This window comes from Hylaeus volcanicus, chromosome 3 (assembly GCF_026283585.1).
Source record: "Hylaeus volcanicus isolate JK05 chromosome 3, UHH_iyHylVolc1.0_haploid, whole genome shotgun sequence".
Lineage (NCBI taxonomy): Eukaryota > Metazoa > Arthropoda > Insecta > Hymenoptera > Colletidae > Hylaeus > Hylaeus volcanicus.
This window is the reverse complement of record NC_071978.1, coordinates 24,954,558-24,979,607: the sequence shown is the minus strand read 5'-3', so window position 1 is coordinate 24,979,607 and position 25,050 is coordinate 24,954,558. Positions and strand designations below refer to the sequence as shown.

General features: G+C 44.3%; 2 protein-coding genes across 14 annotated transcripts in view; one reads left to right on the top strand and one right to left on the bottom strand.

Moving 5' to 3' along the window:
* Nucleotides 1-22,474, top strand: part of LOC128874010 (LHFPL tetraspan subfamily member 6 protein-like) — a 33,052-nt gene extending 10,578 nt beyond the window's left edge. Inside the window, exons 2-6 of one of the 3 annotated variants that reach the window (XR_008456550.1) lie at nt 161-279; nt 2,968-3,143; nt 7,711-7,809; nt 9,740-10,003; nt 21,834-22,474. Coding sequence is in view for 1 of the 3 variants with exons in the window: in XM_054118214.1 (XP_053974189.1) it covers nt 161-279; nt 2,968-3,143; nt 7,711-7,809; nt 9,740-9,873 (528 nt within the window). In the remaining 2 variants the exon portion in view is untranslated. Of the gene's footprint in view, nt 1-160; nt 280-2,967; nt 3,144-7,710; nt 7,810-9,739; nt 21,576-21,833 lie in introns of those variants that run through there. The other 2 variants (XR_008456549.1, XM_054118214.1) reach the window with 2 other exon arrangements.
* LOC128874008 (band 7 protein AGAP004871-like) overlaps nt 1-25,050 on the bottom strand; it is a 249,293-nt gene that overhangs the window by 66,498 nt on the left and 157,745 nt on the right. For 3 of the 11 annotated variants that reach the window (XM_054118204.1, XM_054118208.1, XM_054118210.1), the window contains one exon: nt 8,621-8,821. The exons of the other annotated variants lie outside the window; for them this stretch is intronic. The gene's annotated coding sequence lies outside the window, so the exon portion shown is untranslated. The remainder of the gene's footprint in view (nt 1-8,620; nt 8,822-25,050) is intronic. 11 annotated transcript variants of the gene reach the window in all.

Here is a 25,050-nt window from a genome sequence, read left to right as displayed (position 1 = left end):
TCTCTCTCTCTCTCTCTCTCTCTCTCTCTCTCTCTCTCTCTCTCTCTTTCTCTGGTGTCCATGCGCGCACTAGCTTTTATTCCCACCTTAACCCCCTTCGCGGCTCTGTGCTACGTTTCGTGCTCGTTTCACGTGGCCGTGTATGTGTTTTGCATTTCAGGGACGACTGCTGGGAAAAGCGGACGCGTACTTTAGTTCCTTTCGGCGCTGCAACTATCCACGAATAAGGGCGCCGAACGCTGCACCAGAAATAGTTTACGAGTGCGCCAGGTACTCCAGGTACGTACGAGCCACGAAATGAGAACAAATGAGAATTGCACGTCTTCCCTATTTAACAATAAAAGTAGAAGGAGACGAATAACCCTCCCCTTCCGACTCGTTTTCTAACCGTGCTTGCCACCACCGCGCGAAAAAACGAGTTTTCTTCGTGTTCGACTGTATCTGCCGCATTTTCACTCGTAGATCCTCCTCGACAAGAAACGCTCTGGAAAAGTTTGGGAATACGCCGAGCGTTACTTGTTCCGCGACTCTGTGAAATAAACTTTCCGCGACCGTTTACGGAGCACCCCGCGTAATACACGCTCGTTTATAGACGCTCCCCCTTCCGAAAGTAAAGATAAGAGCATCATATTTTCGAAACACGAAGTTTGTCGGCCGACGATTACCGAGCTTCGTTTTCTTTTTTTTTTTTTTATTACTTTTGAACTGTAGAGCAGAAATTCTCCGACACTTCGAAACTACCCTCTATACCAGCGTTTTCATTCATAACGAGCCACTTCCCGACGAAACGAGGCCAGTAAAACTTAAACGAGGCCGTATCCAGGAGACAAGAAGTTCGCGAACTCCCGTTTGTCGATAGTTTTTCATTTCGACAGCTCGAATTACGATCTCTCATTCGCCGGGGAACGCGTTTCGAACCCGATGCTTTTATGCAAATTAGTCCAAGCCGATGGCAAAATTTATTCGAGTAGTATTTATCTGTTCCGCCGTTTCGTACACTTCGCTGTTCACGAGGGGTTTAATTGAGTGTACATTGACGCTTTTAGACAAAATTTGACGGGAATTTCGACGTTGTCGGAGATTCGAAAAAGTGCAGAAAGAGCAACCAACGGAAGTGCGTGCAAAATGAAACCGGAAATACTGGAAAAAGTCGAAACGGCGCGAAGCTCTTTGGAACGGAATATGAACATTTTTTCGAGTAGTCGAGGTTGTCCTGGCTCGTGGGAAATTTGATCGAGGATAGAATTGTATTCAAATAACAGACAACCAATAGAATACTCTGTGTATTTAAACCAGTTAACTTCAAAAAATTTCTTTGATGAATTCTAACGAATTTAAAGTATATATTCGAATAGTTGCCCAGACAATCAAGGAATATAAATATCAGAATGTATTTCAAAGGAAAAAAAGTAACTTTCACTAGACAAATAAAGCTTCAAAGGCTGCTCTAGTTATTTTTTGCTCGTTTCCGGCGTAGACTAGTTTCACGGAAGACATGAAAGCGATCCGCGATCCGGAAACGGTACACTATTCCAACGGGTGTGTATCGAACTATCGTAATTTGTTTTAACGCCGGCGAATCACGAAACGAATTCGAACCGTGAACTCCGAACACCCATAAATACTTGACAAGCTCCACTAGAGAATCAAATTCGAGAGCAACCGATCTCTATCGTGATTTCAAGCCTGGCTTTTCGCACGGTCGAATTTTTTCATTGTGAATCCTCTCGTGCTTCGTTAGGAATAAATCGAAAAAGGAAGGAAGTCGTCTCGCAAGCAGTTTCTTTTCTGATAATTTAACTAAAACAGTAAATGACTCTATTTGGCAATTCGTGCTACTTATTCTCATTGAAGTATATTGATATCGAAAGAGCTTATATTTATCGAATAGCTGAAACGTTAAAGTAACTATAGGTTCAGGATGGCTCTCTAATTTAATATATACTCGATCGACGCGCGTATCGCAGTCCAAGATGCTAACAAAATTATTTTGTTGAGTAAGACGTCGAAGGTAAAGCGGAACTCTTCCTGATGGAATTCGTTAACCGTAATCGGAACGCGCTGGTTTCTCCGCACGCTGAAACTTCCCGGTCAAAGCTCGTTGATTAAAGCTGGTACACAGTTTCCGCGATTACGGTGCGCTTTTTCGTTTAGTGTTTACATTTCATCGGTAAAGCCGTGCGCGTTTCAGATCGTTCCATTTAACTGGAACGTTGCACGTTCAGCTTCTTCTTACAGATTCATTCGTCGTTGTTCGAATCACTATGAACATTCCTGTAAATTCAAGGACAATAGTAAATCGAGGACACTGGAGTCGTTCTTTCGTCGTTCGTCACGCGAAAGGGGTTTTGTGCAGTTAGACACTCTAAAGAAAAGAAATTTATAAATTTCATGGATCACCGTACATTTCATAGATTCGACGAAGGTCACGAATTTCATAGATTTCGAGGATTCATAGATCTCATGTATTAGTTGGCCTGGAAAGTAATGTCGTTTTTGGAATTTTAAATACTTGTTTATCATTCATTAGTTCATTGATTTTTATCGATTTGGCATTGAAAATTTGCACACCAGATGGCGAAAGGATGTTGATAACGAGGGCGATTATATAATCGATTAAAGATAGAATATTAGAATTTATAATATAATATTAGAATAATAGATTTCTAAAATATTTGTTTGAATTTAATGTTAAAGAAACGACATTACTTTCCAGTCTACCTAATATTTTATTATGAACTTCATGAGGTTTCATACAGTTCGTGTATTTGACATAGTTCATGGATTCCATAGATTTTAGGAAATTTCACGCATTGTAGACGTGATACAGAATTTTGATGCTCTATACCCAACAACAACGATCGATCGACGATTATCGCGCACGAATTTAATTTGAAATTGAATTTCCTTCCGAACAATGAGCGTTAAACATCCCCTTTATTCAATGGGTGCGATATTTGATTTCAGTTTCTGGGACATACCGAGTGCCTGGTGGCAGGCGAGCACCGTGACGATGGGAATCGGTATCGCGATCGCGGTGATCGGCGCGCTGACTCTTCTGGCCGCTGCCTTGAGCTTTCTGCCTCACATACTGAAGACACCCAAGTACACGAGAATTCTGGGTGCCTTGCAACTGCTGGCTGGTAAGTGTCCTTCGATCTTTACGTTATTAGAGCTTTCATCTATCGCTGGTCGAGTAAATCGTACTCTGTATGGATTTATAAGAAGATTATATTTAGAAGATTTACTTTAAAGTTAGCCTGTGTGGATTACGCGTGGGTTAAGGTTCTGAAACGCCTCTTACCTTCTGATATTTGAATCTCAAATATTGTTTAAATTATTACGTGGAACCACCCAAGATTATATATCATTATCTTTAAGATTTCAAGTTCTGTCGGCTTGCAAAAGCTCATTTTAATAGTCCTGGGTCTATTAACCCTTTGCATTCGAGAGGTGACTCTCAGTCACCATTAGGTTTCACACAGCAAATCTACAATACCTAATGTTTCTTTAGGTTTAAGTTCTTTGGAGCTCGACGTATCGATATAATGATTGTTGTTGAGGTAAAGGTGACCTTGTTCTAAAATCTCGATAGCTTAGAACTCATAGCAATAAAATGTTATGAAACATCTCGAGTTGCTGGTAGATACCAGAAAAAAAGGCCTCGAGTGCAAAGTCCATCTTCTTGAAAATCACAGACGTCCCGAAGACCGAGTCGCATGTCTGACCAATACTGACCGCAACTACTTTGCGGTCTTACACTTCCTTCCTTTTCTTTCACTCCCTGTTCTTTCCTACGTTCGACTCGAGCCAAATGTAAACACAGAATAGAAACCCCCCGACTGGACAAATGCAATGTTTGGGTACCGATTTTCTTGCATTTATCCACTCTTTACTGTATTCCCTTATTCTATAAGATACCGTATCAGTTTCTACAGAGATTCCTCTATTTGAATTCTCCCACCGATTCTCGCGACGTTCGCAAAGGAAGACATTCTCCAAGGAGTTAGGAAAGCGTCGGAAGTTTCAGCCTTGTTGCTGCCGGGCGAAAAAACGGGGCCAAGAACCTCTCGGGGAACGCAAAGTCGTCTTAAGATTCACCGGCGAACTCGACCTATAATTAATGCGGCGCGTAATAAGCTCCAGAGCGTAACGATTGCGCTACACTCGCGATAAAGTTTACACGAGCTCGTCACGATGGACTCCGGAACGGGCTTTCTTAACGGGTTACACGCCAAGTTCCGTAATAAGTTCGACATCGGGTACCCGGTACATAATAGACTTCGTAATAAGTTTCGCAGGACTTGGCGATAGGTTCGAAGGATATTTTACGGGTAGGCTATCGGAGAGACTCAACGGGTTAGACGGATTTCTCGGGGAAAGCGATGAATAATAAATTCAGAGACCGATGAGCCTGCAACGAGCATCGCGATTGGAGGAGAGCTTCACAATCGATCTACCGTCTATCTTTTATGGCGAAGGAAGAAACATAGGTTAATGTTGGTGATTTTTTTTTTTCTTTTTGATGTAGAATATTTAAATCGTTAGAAAAGAACTTTGTGACGTGTTGTATACTGGGATGATTGGAAACAAGGGGCATTCGAAATGGAATAATAAAGGATACGAAATGATATCGATCGTCATAGATGATCTCGCAACAAGTTTATTCGATCGAACAGTCGAGTCTTCAAAATTTCAATCGAATTTAACCCTTTGCACTCGAGGTCTTTTTTCTGGTATCTACCAAGCAACTCGAGATGTTTCTTAGCATTCTATTGCCACGAATTCTAAGCTATCTAGATTTGAGAATAAGGTCACCTTTACCTCGCAGACATCATTTTATCGACACTTCGAGCTCGAAAGAAATGAAACCTAAAGGAAACCTAGTGGTGACTAAGAGTCACCTCGCGAGTGCAAAGGGTTAATATACAACTCGTTCGTGTCTGACCATTTCTCGCCATTTCTACTTACGGAGATTTGCTGCGTGAAACCTAATGGTGACACAGAGTCACCTTTCGAGTGCAAAGGGTTAATTCTATGGCTACAATGAAATTCCACTACTTTTAATTTCCACGCGACCGTGAAACTTTTTTCCCCCGGTACATTTGAAAATTTGCGCCCCAGTAAAAGTAGTAACTTGATCTCCACGGTGGCTCGTTACATCCGTTGGAAGGATCTGTCGTCGCGGATGGGGGGTCTTAAATCCCGGGGACGATTTAAAATAAATTTTTCAGCGAAACCGCGGGGTACGGACTACAGCGAATTTTAAGCGTCTTGCCGACTTTCCCTATTCCCCGAGCACAGTTTAATCCCGTGGTATTATCTTCTCGTGGCAGTATCGTTTCCGAAGACGGGATAACATTTTACCGTTTGCAAAGTTTCATGGAAAGCGATCCAACGTGGATCGACAAAATGAGAGAAAGAGAGAGAGAGATAGAGTGAGGGGGGGGAGGAGGAGGAGGAGGAGGGGCACAGCAACGTCTAGACGGAGAGATACGAAACGGTAACAGGAACGAACGTTTAGTGTTTGCAAAGTAATGGAGAGACGCGCTTCCCAAGGAGAGCTACACAACGAACGGTCCACAAAGAAAAGGATATTACTCGAATATCATTCTTCTTTCAAGCGTTGACACGTTCCATTTTCTCGTTCGTCGCTCGTTTTCCCCGGAGTTGGCGCTTTTAAATTGGCTTCTCACCGACACGTCGTTGACCCCGCGCTGTTACATGTTAATCCGTGAAAACCTCGTGTACTCTGAAGTTACTTTGTAACGCGAAGTAACGTATACGTTGAAACACTAAGCAACAGCTATCGATCTGTGCTTAAAAGATCATTAATTATTTTCGACGGGAAATTGCAACGCGGATGAAATCGTAATCTTCAACCGTGAGATACGTCCGAATTCATAGTAGAAGTTCGTGTTTATCTTTTACACGAAACCATGATTAACATTTCGAAATGCGTTCTTTTACCTTCGGGTCAATTCGAAACACTGTCAGAACTGTTTCGATCACCCCAAGAATCGAATTCGGGACTAACGCAGGGCGAAATTGAAAACGAGCAAAAATTTTGGCCGGTGTTTTTGTGTAATTATCATATTATGACGTAAATTTGTAACGCGCCGAAATATATTACCTTCCTGGTTGCGAACGCGCATCAGACTCCTCGAAATTAGATTTCACTGGGCAATGAATCAACTGTTGCACTTCCGAACCCGAAAGTCGACCACATACCGTAATATCATAGGAACTTTGAAAATACACGCGATAAATGATATTATTCTACTACGGTGGGGCTTCGTTACTCGGAACTCTGTCATCCCAAAAACACTCTACTACGCGAATGTTCTATTATCAGGAGATTTCATTAGCCTCTGTCGCATATATAGTGGCATTTGCAATTACTTAACTACTACCAGTAATCCAATTACTTTTTAATAACTACTTACAACTGTTCAGAAAGAAGTTCAAAAAACCTAAAATTAATTAAAAGGTAATAATTATACCTACTTTTAGGTATTTTCAATTACTTTGGATTTGGAATACCTTTTAATTACTTTCTGGGTAGTTACAAGTAACTATTAAAAAGTAATCGAATTACTCACTAATTAAGAATAAGAATAAATATTCTTATTCTATTTTCTAATTCAAAAGTATTTATTTCAAATTGTAGTCGATACAAAAGTAATTAGTACTTTACAGCTCTGGTAGAAACAACCTGGTGAACGTAGTCCAGCAACGCCTGGCAATCGGTTTTCCGGCCGCTGTTGGTCGTGCACGGACTGCTTGGCGGCCCAATCAACGGCAAAAGGAACACCTCCGTCGGGCAATCGTGTTCATTCGGTTGCAAATCGATCCCCGCGGTCTCAGTCATTTTTATTCAATCGTAACTCTTTCGCCGCGGAAGCAATTGTCGTCGCGTTATTGGGAAAACGATGCTTCGTATTTCTCGCTTGCGCTCTGTCTTTCGAACAAACAATTTGTATCACCCCTTTTACGTTCATCGGTTGAAAAATGCTCCTACCTTATCATGACTGGAACACGTTATTTACACCCACAGAGTTAGTTTGTTACACTCTTGAAAATTAACCCTTTGCACTCGATGCCTTTTATTCTGGTATCTATCAGCAACTCGAGATGCAGTCTATTGTCACGAATGCTAAGCTTAGATTGACTTCGAAAATGAGATCTCTAATTTGATATTTGAGCACTTCGAGTTCCAAAGAAAGGAAACCTAGTGGTGACTGAGAGTCACCTTTCGATTGCAAAGGGTTAAGTGTAGCCTTCTTTAACCCTAGAAACTTTGTTTTTGGATATCTTCCGAATTCCAAATTGGAAGCATACAAAATTACACATTCTTATCCTCAGCGTTCCAAGCTCTGTCGCTCTGGAAAAAGTTCCTTTAAACAACGACGTATCTATCAAAGAAATTTCTCGTCGAATCGAATATAGACACTCCCGGAAACGCAGTGATCGAGAGGGGGAAAGCTCGAGGAAAATCACGCGGTTGACCACGGATTCCAAAGTCGATTGGCCAGGTTCGCGTGAACCCGAACAAGGCTGAGATTAAGGGGTTGATTCCGTGGGGGTATCGGAGACGCGAGGAATGCACGGCATTCCAACGATCTGCCGATGGATTAACCCGACTGTCGATGGAACGAGGCGAGATTTAACCCACGACGATGTAACCGTGGTGCTGTTTTCTCGTTACAGCAGTGATGATATCCGGCGGCCTGGTGATGTATCCCGTAGGGTGGGACAACCGGGAGGTGCGGCAGTCTTGCGGGAAGGGTGCTAACGTATACAATCTCGGTGAGTAACGCTCTGAGCGTGGATTTAACGATCCGCACCAGCCATCAGGGCTCCCGGTCCTTCGTATTACCTCGAGAATTCTTGGCACGCATCGATCGACAATTTTCCGTTCGTCCAAATTGAAATTAACCCTTCTGTTCGTTATCGTTAACACTTATCCCAAAGGCGCCCATTCGTAGACTTCTCAGATCCAGTATCGTTGGCTGTCTACGATATTCAATTTGAGGAAATGGATAAGGCTTGTTGGAGAAGTAATTCAAGGATTCTTGAATTATGTTGGATTAAGGGATCAGGGGCGCCATCTACTAATGGCCGATTGTTTTATGATTTATTGTCAATTTTTATTAACCTCTGAAAGTTTCATGACACTTCGTTCACTAGAAGCCAAGATACACACGTTTAAGTGACAGTATCAACACCATTCCAATCACGGACATGAGAAAGTCATTTGATGCACTTTTTGAACGTACAAATCGTTATGTTTCGGCTAAGGGAGAATATTTTGAATAAAGAAGATAGTTACGTCAAGATTTTCTAATTAGTTCTGTTATTTTTGCAGCCATTCCGGCTAGTTATGGAACAGAGGGCGTAGACTTTAATTTATCGACACTTTCGCTTTTCTATTTTATTTGTACTCAAGCCCTTAAACTGAGATCACTGCAAAGTCAACGTCTCGAAAGCAACCACCCGCAATGAACTCTGCACAGTGCCGTTCCTAACGCATACACGTGCGTGTAAAAAATACCTGTTAGTCTCCATAACGCGCGTAAACACGTCGCGCAAGGAAGAGTCGGCGCCCGCGTTACGTTACCTCGGAATTAATTCTCAAAGAAGACCTCGTTTCAGACTCGTTTCACCGCCCGGTCTTCCTCAAACGGTGAACATCGTTGAATAAACGTTGATTCCATACGAGCCGCGTTTTTGCCCGCGATCCAATGCCCGCTCGAGTTACTCCCTCGTCTCTGGTTGAACGTTATGGGCGGCGATGGTGTCGTTAAGCGAGATTCTCGTCCTGACGATGCATAGAAAAAGTCTAGATTACTCTCACAAATGTAACGTCGTTCTTGGAAGTTTCCACATTTCGGTGGAAGCCTGCGACGCCGCGTTGGGGACATTTCGTCGAGCACCCGCCCGACCCGCGCCCATTTCAAGACCTTGCGTAACCTGTCGAGACTTATGGCGGCTGTAACTTGGCGAAACTACGCGTCTGCGACCAGTAATTCTTGATTTCACCGCGATTCAGACGAGCCGGTTCGTCGACCGCGTTCGAGTCGTTCTGCCACCCGTGGTCTCGTTTGCCGCGCGGATTTATGCTAACGAAAGGTACGCTCGTTGGAGGACGAATAGAACAACCCTCGTAACACTTTTCACGCGGTCGTTGTAAGATTTTGTAAGATTTTATCGGAAGCGTCGTCGACTTTCTCTCAATTCTCGGTAAATCGAAGGCAATCTCTTTTGGGGTGTTTAGTCGCACCCTAGCTAATTTTATTTTGGGTGGATAGATATATTTGTTTGTTTAGGCATCGGTATCGTCGGATAGTCTGCTTGAAAAAGGAAATTTTCTGGGAGTAGGAGCGATTAATCGCATGACCAAAACGAGGTAGTTCCTTGAATGCGTTTATTAAATGATAAATCGACCATTCGTCGAGTATTTGACGAATTTGACCAGTTTCTAACACTGCGATAGAAAATCAAAAGGTAGTGCGTTCCCTACAGTTTAAGTCTATCGTTCCCAGTCGTCTCAGTTCGTCACAAATTTCCCTCAACAAAGAAAAAATAGCGTCAAGGGTAAAGCCTGCCTCTAGATACGGACAAGTAGAATTGTCCTCAGCGACTGATAGTATTCGACTACTACCCCGGACGAAAATCCATTAGCGTGAAGCGACCGATGTGCCCGCAGATGTTGACATGGACGCGTTGATTGTTCCAGGAAAGTGTTCCGTGTCCTGGTCAAGCCACCTGCTGGTCAGCTCCGTGGCGTTGCTGATGCTGTGCTTCGGGCTGAGCTTCTGCACCCCGCGACACAAGCCGTCCAACCCGCACACGGATCCGCTGCGCATTTGACAATCGAGATACTCGCAGTCGATCCACGCTTATGCCTCGCCGAAGACGACCACCCTGTCGTTCGTGACGGTCTGTTGATCGTGAACCGGGACGTCATCGTCGTCGCGATCGAGCCTCTTCGTTCATGTGGGTATGCTCTGAGTCGACTGTCTGTCCGTCTGTCTGTTCAAATGTAAGCGTGTCTCCGTATGCGTGCCGTGTACATAGCTCAGCGCACGATCACTGCTATGTACGTACCTATAGATGAACGTTTTACGTGTGTAGCGTAGCATTAACTCGAACAGGAAAGTTTCGACGACGTCGTTGGGCGTCGCGTCGCCGCGAAACGCGCGGTTCGACCGGGCAACGAGTTCTTCGTTACTTTCAGGGGTCACAGACGTGACGATTCATGAAGTTGGAAAGAAAGTCCTTAGGGAAATTCGCGCACTTTATTCCTAACGTAACTCCAGCCTTTGCTGAAAATATCCTGCGACGGGGAAACGTGGTCGAGGAAGACGTTGGCGTGGATGATTAGTTACAGACCAGATACCAATTACGGACTAGTTAATTAAATGTAAGAAGTGTGCTCGAAAATAATGCTATTCGCGACGGGCGCATCGTTCAACAGGTTGTAGAACTCTCTACACTCCACGTTTACCTATCGTACCACCCATGTGCGAACCGTTTCGTAGAACTATAAAAAATCGCTACGCCTGTGACCCTCTTCTCGTGACATTTCACGGAACTTCTCGATCCCTTTCTTCCAAGAATCCCAAGAAACCTAATCGATATGTCTACGTACATTTACATCCGGACGTTCGAAGCACCGCGACGCAGGGCGTTTCATTCCACCTCGCGACGAGGTGAGAACGTTTCAGGCTGCGAGAAAAGACATGACGTTTAGCGGTGGTCGTTCCAGCGAATGTGGAAACTTTCCCACTCGTGGTTCTTAACCCTTTCGCGACGACACCGTTAGCAGCTGCGTCATCGTTGCACGGGAATGCGGGCACTAAACGGCTGACAGGCAAAGTTTCCCTGGCTTCTAGGAAAAGAGCACTCTAGACACCCTTAATTGAAGGTTACACATTTTCTGCCAGAAGTATTAAGTACAGTTGATTCGAGTTTGCTTGAATGAGAACTGAGAGTTTTACAGGAGTTACTTAAAAAAATAGATGGGAAGGAAAAATTCCTAGCGCGCGAAATCTAATTATCCTTCTGTCTGTCAAGGGATAGTTGAGAAATTTTCCAGGCAGCCTGGGTTAGATCTAGATTAGGCCCTCCGTCGCGAAAGGGTTGAAAGCACTGGGATTCTCTAAAGTCGTCTACAGGGTGCACAGAATTTTCCTAAATTTTTTTTTGAACGTACAATTCAAAAGGTTTCCTAATTTTTGTGTTTATTTTTAGATAGCTTTGTAACACAATTATCATTACAATTCTACTCAACTGAATTAGCTGAATAGAGGCGCAGCGTACGTATCGCATTAAAAACATGAACAAACAGGAACATTCCGTGCATGCTGTACTACGAAATCGTATTCCTGGCATCTCCATCGATCCCTAGCGAAGGGAATTCGACGGAACCGAAGTCGTACGCTAACGAACCCTAGATAGGGTTCAATTTCCTAATCCTAATCCACGGCAGCGTCGTTGCGCGCGAAAACTCGGTACGTCGGACTCGTAATCGTTTCGCGTTACGAGTTTAAGGGACCTCGTCGCGGGTAGATTAAATTACGCATAGGCGTTCGTGTTCCTCGAAATGTTCGCGGGGCGCGATTAATCACCATCGGGGAAATTGAGCTCTCATGCTTGGCGGAACGTACGATCTAAAACTAATTCGACGCGCAGGGAAACCAGCACGTACGCTTGCGTTCCCCCAGACTTTATAGCACGATTCTGGATTTGGGTGATCGGGTGATATACTTCTGAATTTCGGGAAGAAATGTTACATATTTATCGAAGAAAAGAAAAGTAGGACACGGAGATCAGTTTCCTGAAGAGAATGGGGACTTGAATCATATTGATTCATCTCATCGTTTTCTTGGGAAAGTGTTGTTTAAAGAAAGAAGAAATTGTTTATTTATAAAAGTGTTAGAATGCTCCCTTAAAATTAGGGGTTGTGGCTCGTCTGGGCGATCGAACGAGTCGTTTCCTTAAACCCATACTTTGAGGGAGCCACTAGTCGTTTAAAATACAATGTTAGGGAAACGATTCGTCGAGGTTTATATTTCTCCCATTCTCCGCTTCTGTTTCTTTTTCCCATTAATTCACGTGTCTCCCTTCTGGTGTCTCGCACGATTCACGACCCCGGCATTAAATACTTGCTGCAGTTATGCGCGTATTCGAAGCGGTAACTATTTCCCCAGTCGGAGTCCGCCACGTTTTGACCGTTCTCTCGGGCTTCTACTTCCCATTTTGCGGTCGGCGCTTTCCGTTGGAGATTCACGTTTGTGTCTCTGCGTTTCCAGGTTCGCTTTTCTCCGCTGCGGTTACTTTCGGGCGCGTTTGAGAGGAGCACGCGCGCATATACCATCGGCTGTGGTTCATAGTTCCGTTCGATGATTCTAACGATGGCCTCTGGCGAACCTTTCTATCCGGGAGAGCTTGCTTCGAATACCTTTGGTGGTTTTTTTCGATGAAATGGGGTAAATTCTTGTTGGATATGGCAGGCGTATGGTGAATAGTTTTGGAAATGTGTTTCTAGTCCTCGTGGAATGGTAGATATGGGATTGAAAGTCCAGTCAGTTTCAGAAACATTCATATCCTCTGTGTCTATCAAATGAAGCTTAAACGATGATTTTTGATATTTCCAAATAAACGTTTCATTATAAACAAGTACGCTGGCTGTATCTCTGGATTATTTTAAAATTAACAAAAATGCTCGTCGCTGTAGCATTTGATCGCTGAAGAGAATGAAATATTTAACAAAAGTACACAGATAAACTCGTTCCCTCTTGAAAGCGTATAATTGGCTCCGGGGTAATCTAGAAATACATTTCCTGTAAATTGTATCGATCCGGAATTAAGCATATATTTCTGGGATAAAAGAAGAGAAGAATTCTCATTTGTTCGCGTTGAAACGTTTTAATTTCCATTCGGAACGGGGATTTTCTGGTTTTCTGCGACGCCCAAACACGGTATTGCGCGCCATCGATTCACCCCTTTCCGTTCTTTTGCGGTCGTCGCTGGAACAGTGTGTTCGGGACGCGGATCGAAACTCTTTGCCACTCTTTGCGTAGTCAAAGCGCAGTTGCACGTAAAGTGAAAAGTTCCAGGTCCCTGCAGTCTTTTACACGGAAGATTCCCCGCTACTTCCGAACGATCGCACCGAAACTCGCGAGTATAACAGAGACCGCGAACGCAAGAATTTATCGTGCCATGATTCTACTAGACGCGATGCAACTAGGGTTTCCACGCGTGGGCCGCTAGAACAGAATAAACGTCTCGTAAGGAAACGTCTCGTAAGGAAAGAGTTGCGAGTGGGGTAATATACAAGGGTAGGTGTATTGCCTCGCTTTATAGGTAACAATTTTTGTTAGTCACCATACGTTGAAGGTTTTATTTGTTTAAAAGAAAACGTAGCTTATTACAACGAAGTGTAGGCGCCATATTTGCAGGGCATATTTGGAAATCGTGATACTATTTGAACACCACTCCACGTTGAATATATGCAAACGTATTTCAAATTTCAGCTACTCTACCATACAAATTAATATCACATCACTCCTGCCACGTGGCATGTGAAATTTTCAATTCGTTATTCCTACAAAACTAACCCAAATAGCAGCCCATTTTTAAACCAAACTCTTCGTGTTTTTCAACGCAAAGTAACGTTGGTAAAACAGAATAGAAATTCGAGCGAAAACATCGGGTTTGCTCAGGTTCCGTGGGCTCAGATGCCGTGTGCCAGCGATGATTCCTAATTAAGAGAGCGCCGCGATTGGTCGCAATTAAAATTACACGCGCAGGTCGGACACGAATAATGGCGCGAAGGAATTGAGGACATCGATCCTCCGTTCTGCGAACGGGGAACGATTCGTGAAGGCACTGTCCCATTGTTCCGGATTAAATTCGCGTTGGCGGAGCCAGTCGAGAGGACCGCGAGGTTCGTTCTGGCTCCACGCACCGTCGATTCCTCGCGGATGCACGTTCGGCCGGCTCGATCCGATTTCGATTGCGCCCACGCAACGTCAGGTCGATCGTGGTTCGTCGAACTTTGTCGATGCACCGCCTGGAACGAACTAAAATCAAAATTGGCCTCTGAAACGACGAGCGAGAAAAATCATTTTTCATCTAATGGTCAAACTAAAATTCGAAGCTAGCTCTTCTTTAGTTATTGAGCTCTTTTAGACCAAGAAGATCCTTAAACTATCTCCAGTAAATGCTTCAAATTTAATACGTCGACAATCGACGAAAGGTCATCTTCGAAAATTTTCTTGCACTTCCACGTTTTCCATCCTTCCTGTGCTCACCTTCTCTCCCTCGATTTCCTGGAAAATCACGCTCTACACACGCATGACCTAGTTTTACTCCGCAATCGTCCCTGCTCATTTTTATTCCACGTTCAATCGGACCCATTGTCCCCGACGCGATTATACTCGCTGCTGGATCGCGCCGTTGACGTCGAGAAGAATCCCTATTAATCGCTCTAATAGCCAATGAAGAGTCTAGCATATAAAAAATGGTGAAAAAAGAGGTGCAGGCTCTCGCGTCGGACTCGCGGAGCGTGCGACGCGAGCTCAATGGAAGATCTGTCGCGTCGCGGGCGTTCTCGGTCGCGGCAAAAACAACGCCGCCATTGAAATCGTCATAAAATCGCTAAAAGCCGCGGACCCTTTCTGTGTCCGCCTTTCACCTCTCTTTCGTTCCCGTTCCGTGCCCGCGTTTAGTCCCCCGTCCCCGTCCGCCCCTTTTTACGCCCGAGGAAACTGAATTTTCCAGCCACGCGCCGCGAGACGAAAAACGTAATTGTAGAACCGAGTTCGTTAAGCCGCGCGTGGACTAATTGCGTCGCGATCCGGCCTCCGCGCCTCTGCACGTCGGCGAACGATTTTTTCGCGATTTAGTACGAATTCAGACCTCGCGAAACCCCTCGAGGCAGAGAGGACGTCGAAAAAGTGATCGCTTTCGACGTTCCTCCGAGTGCCGAAGGATTTTTCTCTAGGATTAAGGATAAGAGTCGCTCTAGGATTTCCGATAGAAAATTGCATGGAGCGTATCCAATCTTTGGTTTCGAATGAAAGACGACGATGGAAAGGGAGACGAAGCGTCCACGATAACGAAGACGATAGTCATATTTTGGTATTATGAAGCAATGAAGCCTTAGAGCCTCTTTTAGAATATCCTTATAGGAAAAATGCTTATCGGTGTTCTTTTTAACCCTTTGCACTCGGGAGATGACTCTCAATCACCATTAGGTTTCACGCAGCAAATCTATCAGCAATAATGTTTATTTAGGTTTAATTTCTTTGGAATTCAAAGTATAATATAATGAGGACAATAAAATGATTGTCGGTGAGGTAAAGGTGACATGATTGTCAAATCTCGATAGCTTAGCATTTGTGGCAATAGAATGTTAAGAAAGCACCTCGAGTAGATACTAAAAAGTGGCCTTGGGTGCAAAGGGTTAATATACTCAAAAAGCTTTACCATTCCACGCTTTCTATTAACTATACTTAAAGTCACCACGCCAGTCAAAGCATCGTCCCTCTTCCCGTTTCCTTCACGAGGGTTTCACTCCGACATCACTCCTCGTCACCCTTCATGTTCTTGGTAACGTTCAGGGAACATCGAGGATCGAAGGTCTGCGAAAGTTCCCGGTCGGAGGAAGCGCGACGACGTCGAGATTTACCGTGGGAGATTTAAGGAACCGGTGTGGAAGCGTCACGGTGTGAAACAATCGAACAAAGTACTCGACTGTGCGTCTCCGAACCTAGTCGGTAACGTCCTTCCGTTTTTCTATACGCCATCATGGTTAGGTGTTCTCCCCCGGAGACATACTTTACGCCTCGTTCCATCCTCCTCCGACTCGCGTCCCGCGTGCAAGAGCCCTGGCGAGAATTATTACGCTCGACTTCCCGTTTTTAACGTTCATCCGTTCCTGGGGCTCGCTGGTTCCTTCCAGCCGATCCTGGAAAATATTTTCCCAGCCATAGAACACCAATGAGGAATCGATCGATCGACAGCTCGACCGGAGAGCTGTCCATTCGCAGGATACGAAGCAAAAAAGTTCTTTTGTCAATTTCGTCTTGTATTTGCGAAGCTGTTTCCCCTATTTTTTAACTTTTTCGACGGTCGAATATTGCCGCGAGAGGTAGCGTTCCTATTGGCAGAAATTTCACCCTCCCGAGAATATTCATTTTTCGAGGGGCTCTCCGCGTTCTCCCAAAAGCAACAAAAAAATTACAACGCTCTCCGGGTATGGATTCGTGTGGACCACGGTTTTCTTTATATATCTCGGCCCTGGTGGATTGGAAAGTCACGAAACATTTCATGGGTTGCTTTAAGACGAAAATACAAATATTAACGTCTAATATGCGCGAGCGTTTATTTGTAGGCTTTTTAATTTCGATGTTCCTGGATTTTATTAATTGTGTCGTTGCTTGTCTACTCGTCGTTAGGGGCTTTACTGTTGGTCTATTTAGGGACAGTGTACAACTAAAGAAAGAATTTTCTGCAATTAGTATATATTAATCTAGGCTAATATTGACTTCTACCGTACATTCCTGCGAATGAGATACATAAAAGGCTCGTCAAGTGTTGATATATCTTTTAATTGTATCCACAAGTTAATATTAAGTTACATTAACATATATATTAACCCCTCGGAGGTCACACGTCCTGGAAATAACGCGACCGGTCACAGGGGGTCCCAATGACCCCATATTTAAAGCCATATTTAAACGATTGCCGCGTTGCCAGTATCGTTCCGGAACGACTCATAAAAATTCAGGATATTAGTTTGAACCTTTCAGAATTAGAATATCATGGCAAAAAATGTTTATCAAATTTTCAAAATGGCAAAAAAAAAATCAGCAAGGAGGCAATACGTAAAAACAAATCATAACTCTGAAACAACAATCATAATTTTTAATATATTTTCATAAAATTAATAACTTATAGTAGTTCTAGCTTAAAGTTGCGCGTGGGGCCATTTTGACCCCGAGTGACAGCGACGGGTTAACGTGGAAAATTCTTTTTTAATGTAGGAATCTAACGACTTTAAAACGTATTACAGTTTGACAACGAATTACTCATTGTCTGACTTTTACAACTGTCTCGACCGAACTGAACTCCGAATTATTATAATAACCAATCACACCGCGTTCCCACGCAACCATTGCATACACGGATACACTCACACACTTACCCTCATATTATATATCGCACTCCTACATAAGTAAACTCTTCTTCAAATTCTTCCTAAATGGGTCAATATTTAAAGTATCAAATTAAAGAAATATTCCTGTGCATGTCAATGAGTTCCATCACGCACTCTGATTTCCATTACACCTCGCCCAAACCGTTCCTCTCGCCCACACCTGCCAACTTTACCCTATCCAGAAGAGTTCCACCCTCCGACGCCCCAACGTTCGAGCGCGGGCAAGTACCAGGAACGATCCAAACGAGGAAAAGTTTCGCCGCGGGCAGATGGTCCGAGCCGACGCGAGGAACTACGTCGCCGTCCGTTTCTCCCATCGACGGTTTCGCGAGGTCGACGTGTTTGCCAAGAGATTCCAGCGTGTCGCGACATCCCCTCGACGGCAAGAAAAACGGACGGAGATGAAAGTAGCCCGAGCACGGATTCCCGAGCGCCGGTTATCGGGAAAAGTCGGATGAAAGAAAAGTTGGGAAACTCGTTCCCTTCGGTGTTTCCAGGCGGGAAGTTCGCGAGATCAGCGACGCCTATCGTTGTTCGCGCGACTCCCAGATCGAGTTCCCGTCGATTTTGATGGTGTCTTACCTGTTGCAACCTTGGGGAGGTGCAAAAACAAAGGGGAAAGTTCGTACGAACTTGTTCTGGTCGCGGGGATTGCGCTACGAGCATTGGATACACTGCAAGGGTGGTAGCGGGAGAGTCAAAGTAAAAAGATCGGTATCTTTAGAGTGGGGGAGTATCTATAGTCGGTACTTTCAGGGCGCATAGCTCTTCTTCTGATCTTGAACAAGGCAATGCGAGTCTAGTGGCTAGATGGTCGAGTGCTTTGCTCCCTCGTTTCTTCCAAGTCTCTTATCGCGTCACCGCTTTAAGATTGGAACTCGGTTTGTTTTGATCACGATTTTCACTCGACTTGATTTTTAATTCCTCTCACAGTCGATTCAAACGATCTCCTTATTCCGCTCGTTTTCAAGCTCGATGAACTTACTTTTCAGACCTCGAGTCAACGGTAGCTACGACACCCGTCTCGGTACACGATTCTTGCACAGTTAGTCAACGCAGGTCGTGGGTCTACCAGCGATAAGTTACAGTGCTTTCTCCGAGTGGGCCGAAGTTTGAGAAGCCTTGTAGCTGTCGTAGACAGTTCGGAGGATGTTCTGGCAACTGTTGCAGGCGATAGGAAGACGAGATAACACGAAATTATAGCCCGAGCCACGGTTTTCCCACGATTTCGAGATTCTCGCTGAGGTAAAGAGCTTTCTTTTCGTAGACGGTTCGGTCTAATTCGAATTCTCGATTCTCCTTCGGCGACTAGATCGGTCGCGTCGATTAAACACTCTTCCTCGTTTGGATACCAACCGACTTTTGAGAACAAGGAGATGTCGATGAGAGGTAAACACGAGGGAAACACTGGAAACGCCGCAGAACTTTCGTGCTATTGATATTGTTGAAGTTCCTTTTGCGAGTAAAGTGAAATTCAGGGGGTTGTGTTTGGAGAAAGTTAGGGGAGAAGATCGATATTTCGAGTGTCAGGGGTCTGAAAACAAGCGGCATCGAGGTTCCGTAGATGGATATATAAAAGCTACGAAATTTTTAGAGAAAAAGATATTTATTTTAATGGGAAAGAATGCTTCAAAGTTAAAATGGGGAAGTTCCAAGCTTTATGCTGGAGCCAATAGACTGTTGGATCGCTACAGGAATCATACATGTTTCCCAAATAGCAGACATTTGTTCAACCCTGTAACACTCGATGGAATAATAATATTCCTTATTGCACGTAGCACTAGATCGAAATACGCTGACACAGGGTACACCCACGTTCACGAGGTTCTTCCATTGTTTTCGGGAGCTCGGAATCCTTTCCTCCGATACTTCCTAGCGGGACGTTCGAAAGGAAAATCGAATTTGCGTCGGTTACGATGGCGTCTTACCTGTTGCCGTCGTTTCCGCGCTCCCCCGTCGATGTCTACTCGCGCATTTTTCCGTTTTTCCGCGAGGGCTCGCGGTAGAATTTGTAACGAGCTTGCGAGGAAGACGTCTGAAAGAATCGTGTTTGGAATTTCTGTCGGATACACCCCCCGCCTTCGTTTTTCCGCTTCGCGTGACGCGTCACGCGTAACGCGCCCACGTCGGGGAGGAACAAAACCTCCCAGGAATATACGTACGTCGACGAACGAATGAAACGCAATTTCGGAATAGTTCCCCTTTCCGAGAAGATTAAATTTTCCTCCGTTCGTATTATGGAGTCGAGCGTGGTTCGCCTCGCGTCCCGAGAAAGCTGACTGGTTAACATTCAGCTCCCGATGCTCGTCTACGTTTACCTGGTTTGACGTGCCGCGAAGAACGGAAGCTGCGAAATGAAGAGGACGAAAAGGAGATTCCTAATTTATTTTTCGAACGCGATATTTTTGATATTTTTGATTCCTTGCGCGGCTCTCAGCGCCGTGTACGTCGTAGATTAACTTAGGAAAAGGTATTCGAGATATCAAAATGATGGTTGAAGGTTAGGTGAATATGTCGTTTATATCCCGTTTCTTTTTTAACGTAGAGTATGTTTTACCGGAGGTTCTCCGCGACAAAATGTGACTCGAAAGTGTAATGAAAAGTGAAACACTCTGGGTGACTTCGTCGCTTCCTCTGGCGTCGCTGAATGATATTGGTGCCAGGCAAGTTTTAACGCACTTAAAGCCATACATAGAATATTCTATGGCTTTAAGTGTGTTAAAAACGCTCGATTTTTAAAAACAGCATCGTTAACGCATTCTAGCCCTTTGCGCTCGAGGCATATTTCTATAGAATAAAATCCAGTCCACTTTTATAATAAATTTCTGTAAAACCAAAAGCTCTACTTCGAAAAGAAACATCTACGAACATTCATGACTCAGTGTATTATTATTTCAAGCAATAATTAGCTGTATTCTGGTATAAGTAAAATTGAAATTGTACGTTCAAAAAATTACTTTTAAATTACATATGTCGCCCTAGAGGTGCCACTCGAGCGCAAAGGGCTAGAATCCTCCTTGCATCACCTCGAACGAATATATTCTAAAGAAAATACGCCCGCAATTTCAGGAAAAATTTATCCTTCAAAAATGAGTATTTTGCTAGAACCACAGTAAATTCACTATTCCAAGTCGATATACATTTCTCCATTAATTTATATTCCTTCGTCCAATCTCGCTGAAGAACGTTGACAGACGCTCAGACAGAAAAAGGGAGGAATCACAGACGTGACCTTGAATGCGCCCTAACGATTCGCGGAGTAATTAAAAGGAGGTCGGGAGTCTTTCTGACAGGGGGGTGGGAAAGCCCTCGAAGCGATGTCCAATTAGATCGTTCGAGCGCAAATCGAAGGAGACGTCGAAGTCGTGTACGATGAACAGGGAGGGGTTGTTGACTCGACGATTGCAAGGATGAAAGCACGATTGGCTCTGTTCGAACAATCATTTTGTAGGCGTTGGGTTGTGTTTAAGAGTTTTAATGATCAGGTATGAATAAGAAGTGCTTGGAAGAGCCGGTCTTGGTCGCACCTTGACGTTGTTTATCATAAATAGATTGCGGATGTTTATGCACTTATGCCAAATAAAATAAGTCAACTACATGTTACACCGTTTAGAAGACAATACATACTTTCGTTTAAATTTCATTTAAATTTCTTTTTCCGCGTCTATAAAGATATGAGAACGCATAGACACCTGCAGTCTAATTATAAACGTGTTAAATTTATTAATTTAGCTCGAATCTCGAAGTAGACGGTCGAGGAAAGCTTCAAAGTTGAAACTGGAACGTCGACGCTGCCGTGGCGTGGAATGGCTCGACGTGCCGAGCGATGCTCGTCGTTATAACGCGAATCGCAAAAAAAAGGATCGCTCTGTATAATAAATAACAATAATGGCGCACGGTCGGACCGAGGAAAAATAAATTCTGTTTGACGTACCGGGCCGTGCGATCGTTTTCATCGCCGTTAGCGAAATTCCCCGATGTTTTCCCGGGGCGAACGTTTCGATTTTTCGAGCGGTCGCGGATTTTGGCGACTGGAAACGGACATCGTCGTATCACTGGCCACGCTGGCTTAGAATTTTTCGGGATACAATTAACCGTGCGAGTGGAGACGGTTGTTGCGTTATTCCTAAGGTGCGTGCTCGCGCAGATACGCACAAGTTCCCGTAGACTAACTCGTCTCCGCGTAACCGAGCGACGACGATTCGCACAGCGTGCTCGCATTGATCAATCGTCGCTCGCGCGACTCTTGACCGATTGTACATAATATACATATAGTACGTAAATATTCGACGTGGCGTAAATGTTACGTATTATTATATTTTATAATAAAACTGGAGTAAACGAAGACCTTCGAAGCGCAACGATCGTCGAACCTACCCCTGACATCCCTAAAGATGGTCGTACGTTATATATTCTTATCAAGACTTATTTTTCCTTTGTTAACGTCAAATTATTTGATTTGTTTCAGGTTCGTCTCAATTTAACTACCCATAAATCCTTCGATGAGTGCTAATTTCACGTCATGATTTTATTTTTGAATAACACCAATATAAATGCCGTTTTTTTTTTTTGGTAACTTTAAGGTAAGTTTTCTTATTCACAGATTTTGAGGACGACTCCAACAGAAGAGTCAGACCGTAAGCGCGAAGTCTTCGTTACCACAGAAAATGAACTCGAGTACGTAAGCATCAACGCATAATATTTTTCAATCGTCATACATTACTCCAAAAAAAAAAAAATTCTATCCACAGTTCGCAGACATCTGCGGACTTCGCACTGGCTCCGTAACGCGTCGCCGGTGGCGTCGGCTTCGCGGTTCATTTCTCGAATTAATTAATTACCAACGCTAAGTCTGCGGATCTCGATGGCCAGGAAATTCGGTTCAGCGATCGAGTCGAATCGAGGCGCGATCAATGCGTCACTCGCGCAGGAAACAAAAGGCACTCGATTCGGGTCAGGTGAAATTAATTGGCCAACCGTGCTCCGTGGTCGTTGCCATCGTCGAAACGCGCGATTCCCACGGAAGCCACTAGTTTTCCATTTATCCTGTCCATTGCCTTCGAAATTCGTCGCGGAAGGCCTCCCGTTCAACGCTCCTCCGCCCACGATCAGGAGTAACTATTGTTTCCCAGGATCGAGGTCGTCGTCCTCCCATTTTTCCTATTTTTTTTTCTCTCCTTGGAGGCGGTCGATCGCAATCTATTTTCGATGACCCTTTCATTCTCAGGCACTCCTTCTCGCAGGACCTAGAACTAGTCGCGATCTTGTGTTGGTTGTATTGATTAGCAGTTGATAGTTTAGTACGTTGTTTTGTAGGTAGTTGTCGTAAACAGGGTGCTAAATGTAAAGTACTTCGGTGTGGAAACTAAAATTGCTGGGGTCAACGCGTACTTATTGTATGATACATACAAGTTTAGCTTCGTAATTAAATTTATGGGTCGATCAGATTTATGTACGACAAAGGGAAACGTTTCTGTTTAAGTTGGTAGGCAAGTTCGACTGGAATAGGGGCAGTAGAATGGGATTGTACCTGGCCAGACATTCAAACTATAATATTCAGCTTCGTAATTAGAAGGGGGAGGAACGACCTGATTTATGAACAGAATTAAGTCTCTGCTACGATCATTGTTTTTAAGAAAATCGCGGTGAAAAATTTAGAGTTTCGTCGGTAGAGAAATTTAGAGGAGTTCGGAGTACATCATCAAATCGTCTTGGTAGTTTTCGTGTTATTGTATCTTCATTTGATTTTCATCGTTTTTAGTAACATATTTGAATGGGCTTGAGAATTTCGAACAGATTATACCAACCACGTACCACGGTGGAATCAGAAAAGCCGCTGGTTTCCCTTTTAGCTCGGCCATTGGCTTCGGAAGATTCGTCGCGAAGGGCGTTGAATGCCTTCGATCGAGAGCAACTATTGTTTCCCCGGATCGAGGCCATTCGTCCCATTCCTGTGATTTTTTTTCCTCTCTCTCTCTCTCTACCCTCCGCCCCACCCCTCGCCACTCCCTGGAAGCGCGTTTAATTGGAATCTGTTTTCGGCGCCCCGTTGAATGGACAGAACAAACAACCGCGGACAAACGAACGCGTTTCGCGCGAAACGAATGTTCCCGGTGACGGATCGATTCTTCGAGTCCCGAGGAAAAATCCGAGGCGAGAATAGGGATCGGCTTTTAACGCTTTCGTTGAATCGCGAGGCGAGATTCGAGAGCCCCCGCGGCCGAACCACTCGAGGGAGATAGACTGTAAAGTTGAGATTTTCCCTCGAGTTACCTCGGAACGGACTCTCGGCGGTTTCAAAGAAAATCTCTTCCCATCGCTCTTCCCCAGCTTTCTTTGTGAATACCGGAACACTCGGAGAGTATCCTCAAAGAAAAGGGCTTTGTCCTTGTCGATCCTCGGACGTATCCAGTGTCCTCGCCGGCGATTCGTTCTCGCGGCCAGCTTCCGTTAATGCTTTCCGCTACATTTCGTCATATCAAGCGCCACATTCTACATTCCACCCTCCTCGCCCCCGTCTTCCATTTAATTCGGGGAACTTTACGCCATTCTGCGCGACAGGGGGACCGGAAGACGTCAGGTAAGTGGACTGGATCCGTGGTTGAAAGCGTTCGCGTGTGTATCTCTCGCACGATTTCGAACTTTCTTCCTTTCAAGATTTCATAAATTTTGTTACACGAAAGGAAAGTGGTACGATAGAGACGAGAATCGCGAAGAAATGGCATATGACGTGGAACGCGGTATGCACTCGACTACCAAGTAAATTGCAAAAATTATTTGAATTATTTTCCTAGCATTCTATAGGCAGGAATCTTTCGTAGATAATTTTGATCGCGTTCGCTCGTGTCGATCAAGTATCAGAATGCAGCTTTTTTTTTTCGTGTAATTTACTTTTGAGAAATTCAAGAACGAATCAAAGTTCTCGAAGAACTAATAACATTCCCCATGATAGGATAAGTATATTCACGTTGAGAATATTCATACGTTTTCAAATCGATATACCGGGTCCACCAGCCAAATTTGAAGTTGGATGTAACTACAAATTTAACCACACGCGATGGAAAGTAACATTATTATCCATTTTTATCGGTACAAGGCACCGAAAATGATCATTTCAACTCAAATCCTCTCCCTGGAGGATCCCCTGGATGTTGATCTAATACAAAAATTGTATCGATTGAATTTCGTTGGTAATTGGTACACGCGACCATGTCGGTTCGGCCACGTGGAAACACACAGCCTCGAAACCAGTTGCCTAATTATCGTACTGCACGGCGAACCTAATTGTTAATTGGGGCGGTCAGTGTTCGGCGAGCTCCACGCGGCATCCAGTTAATACTCGGAGAGTCAGTGACGATTTTACTTATGTCGTTTCGAAATGAAGATAACCCTTACGACAAGAAAATATTGCCAGAAGCTTTGCGTAGAACACAATTATTGCTAGAGGCGCAAGTTGACGTAAGAAACCCTTGCGAAGATTCGAATTCTCTTAGGTTCCACGCAAAACGACTGGAAATATTCGTTTGTTAACCACTGACAATTAATCACCGTACCAAAAATCAGCCGTTTAAAAATGACCTAAGTAGAATCGTCACTTTGTCTTGGACGGTAACGTTCTCGGTAGCGACGTGATATCGAGACGTCTAGTTACCTTTGGTGGTTTCGACGATAAATTTCCGCGCTGGCAGGCCTTGGAAAAAACGCGTCGAACGGACACGAGGGAAAGAACGGGGCTGACGTGCCGCGATACATCCAAAAAATTCCCGCCCCGATAAGAAGCGAAAAAAGAGCGTCGGGGAAGTTGGGTGAAAACAACGACC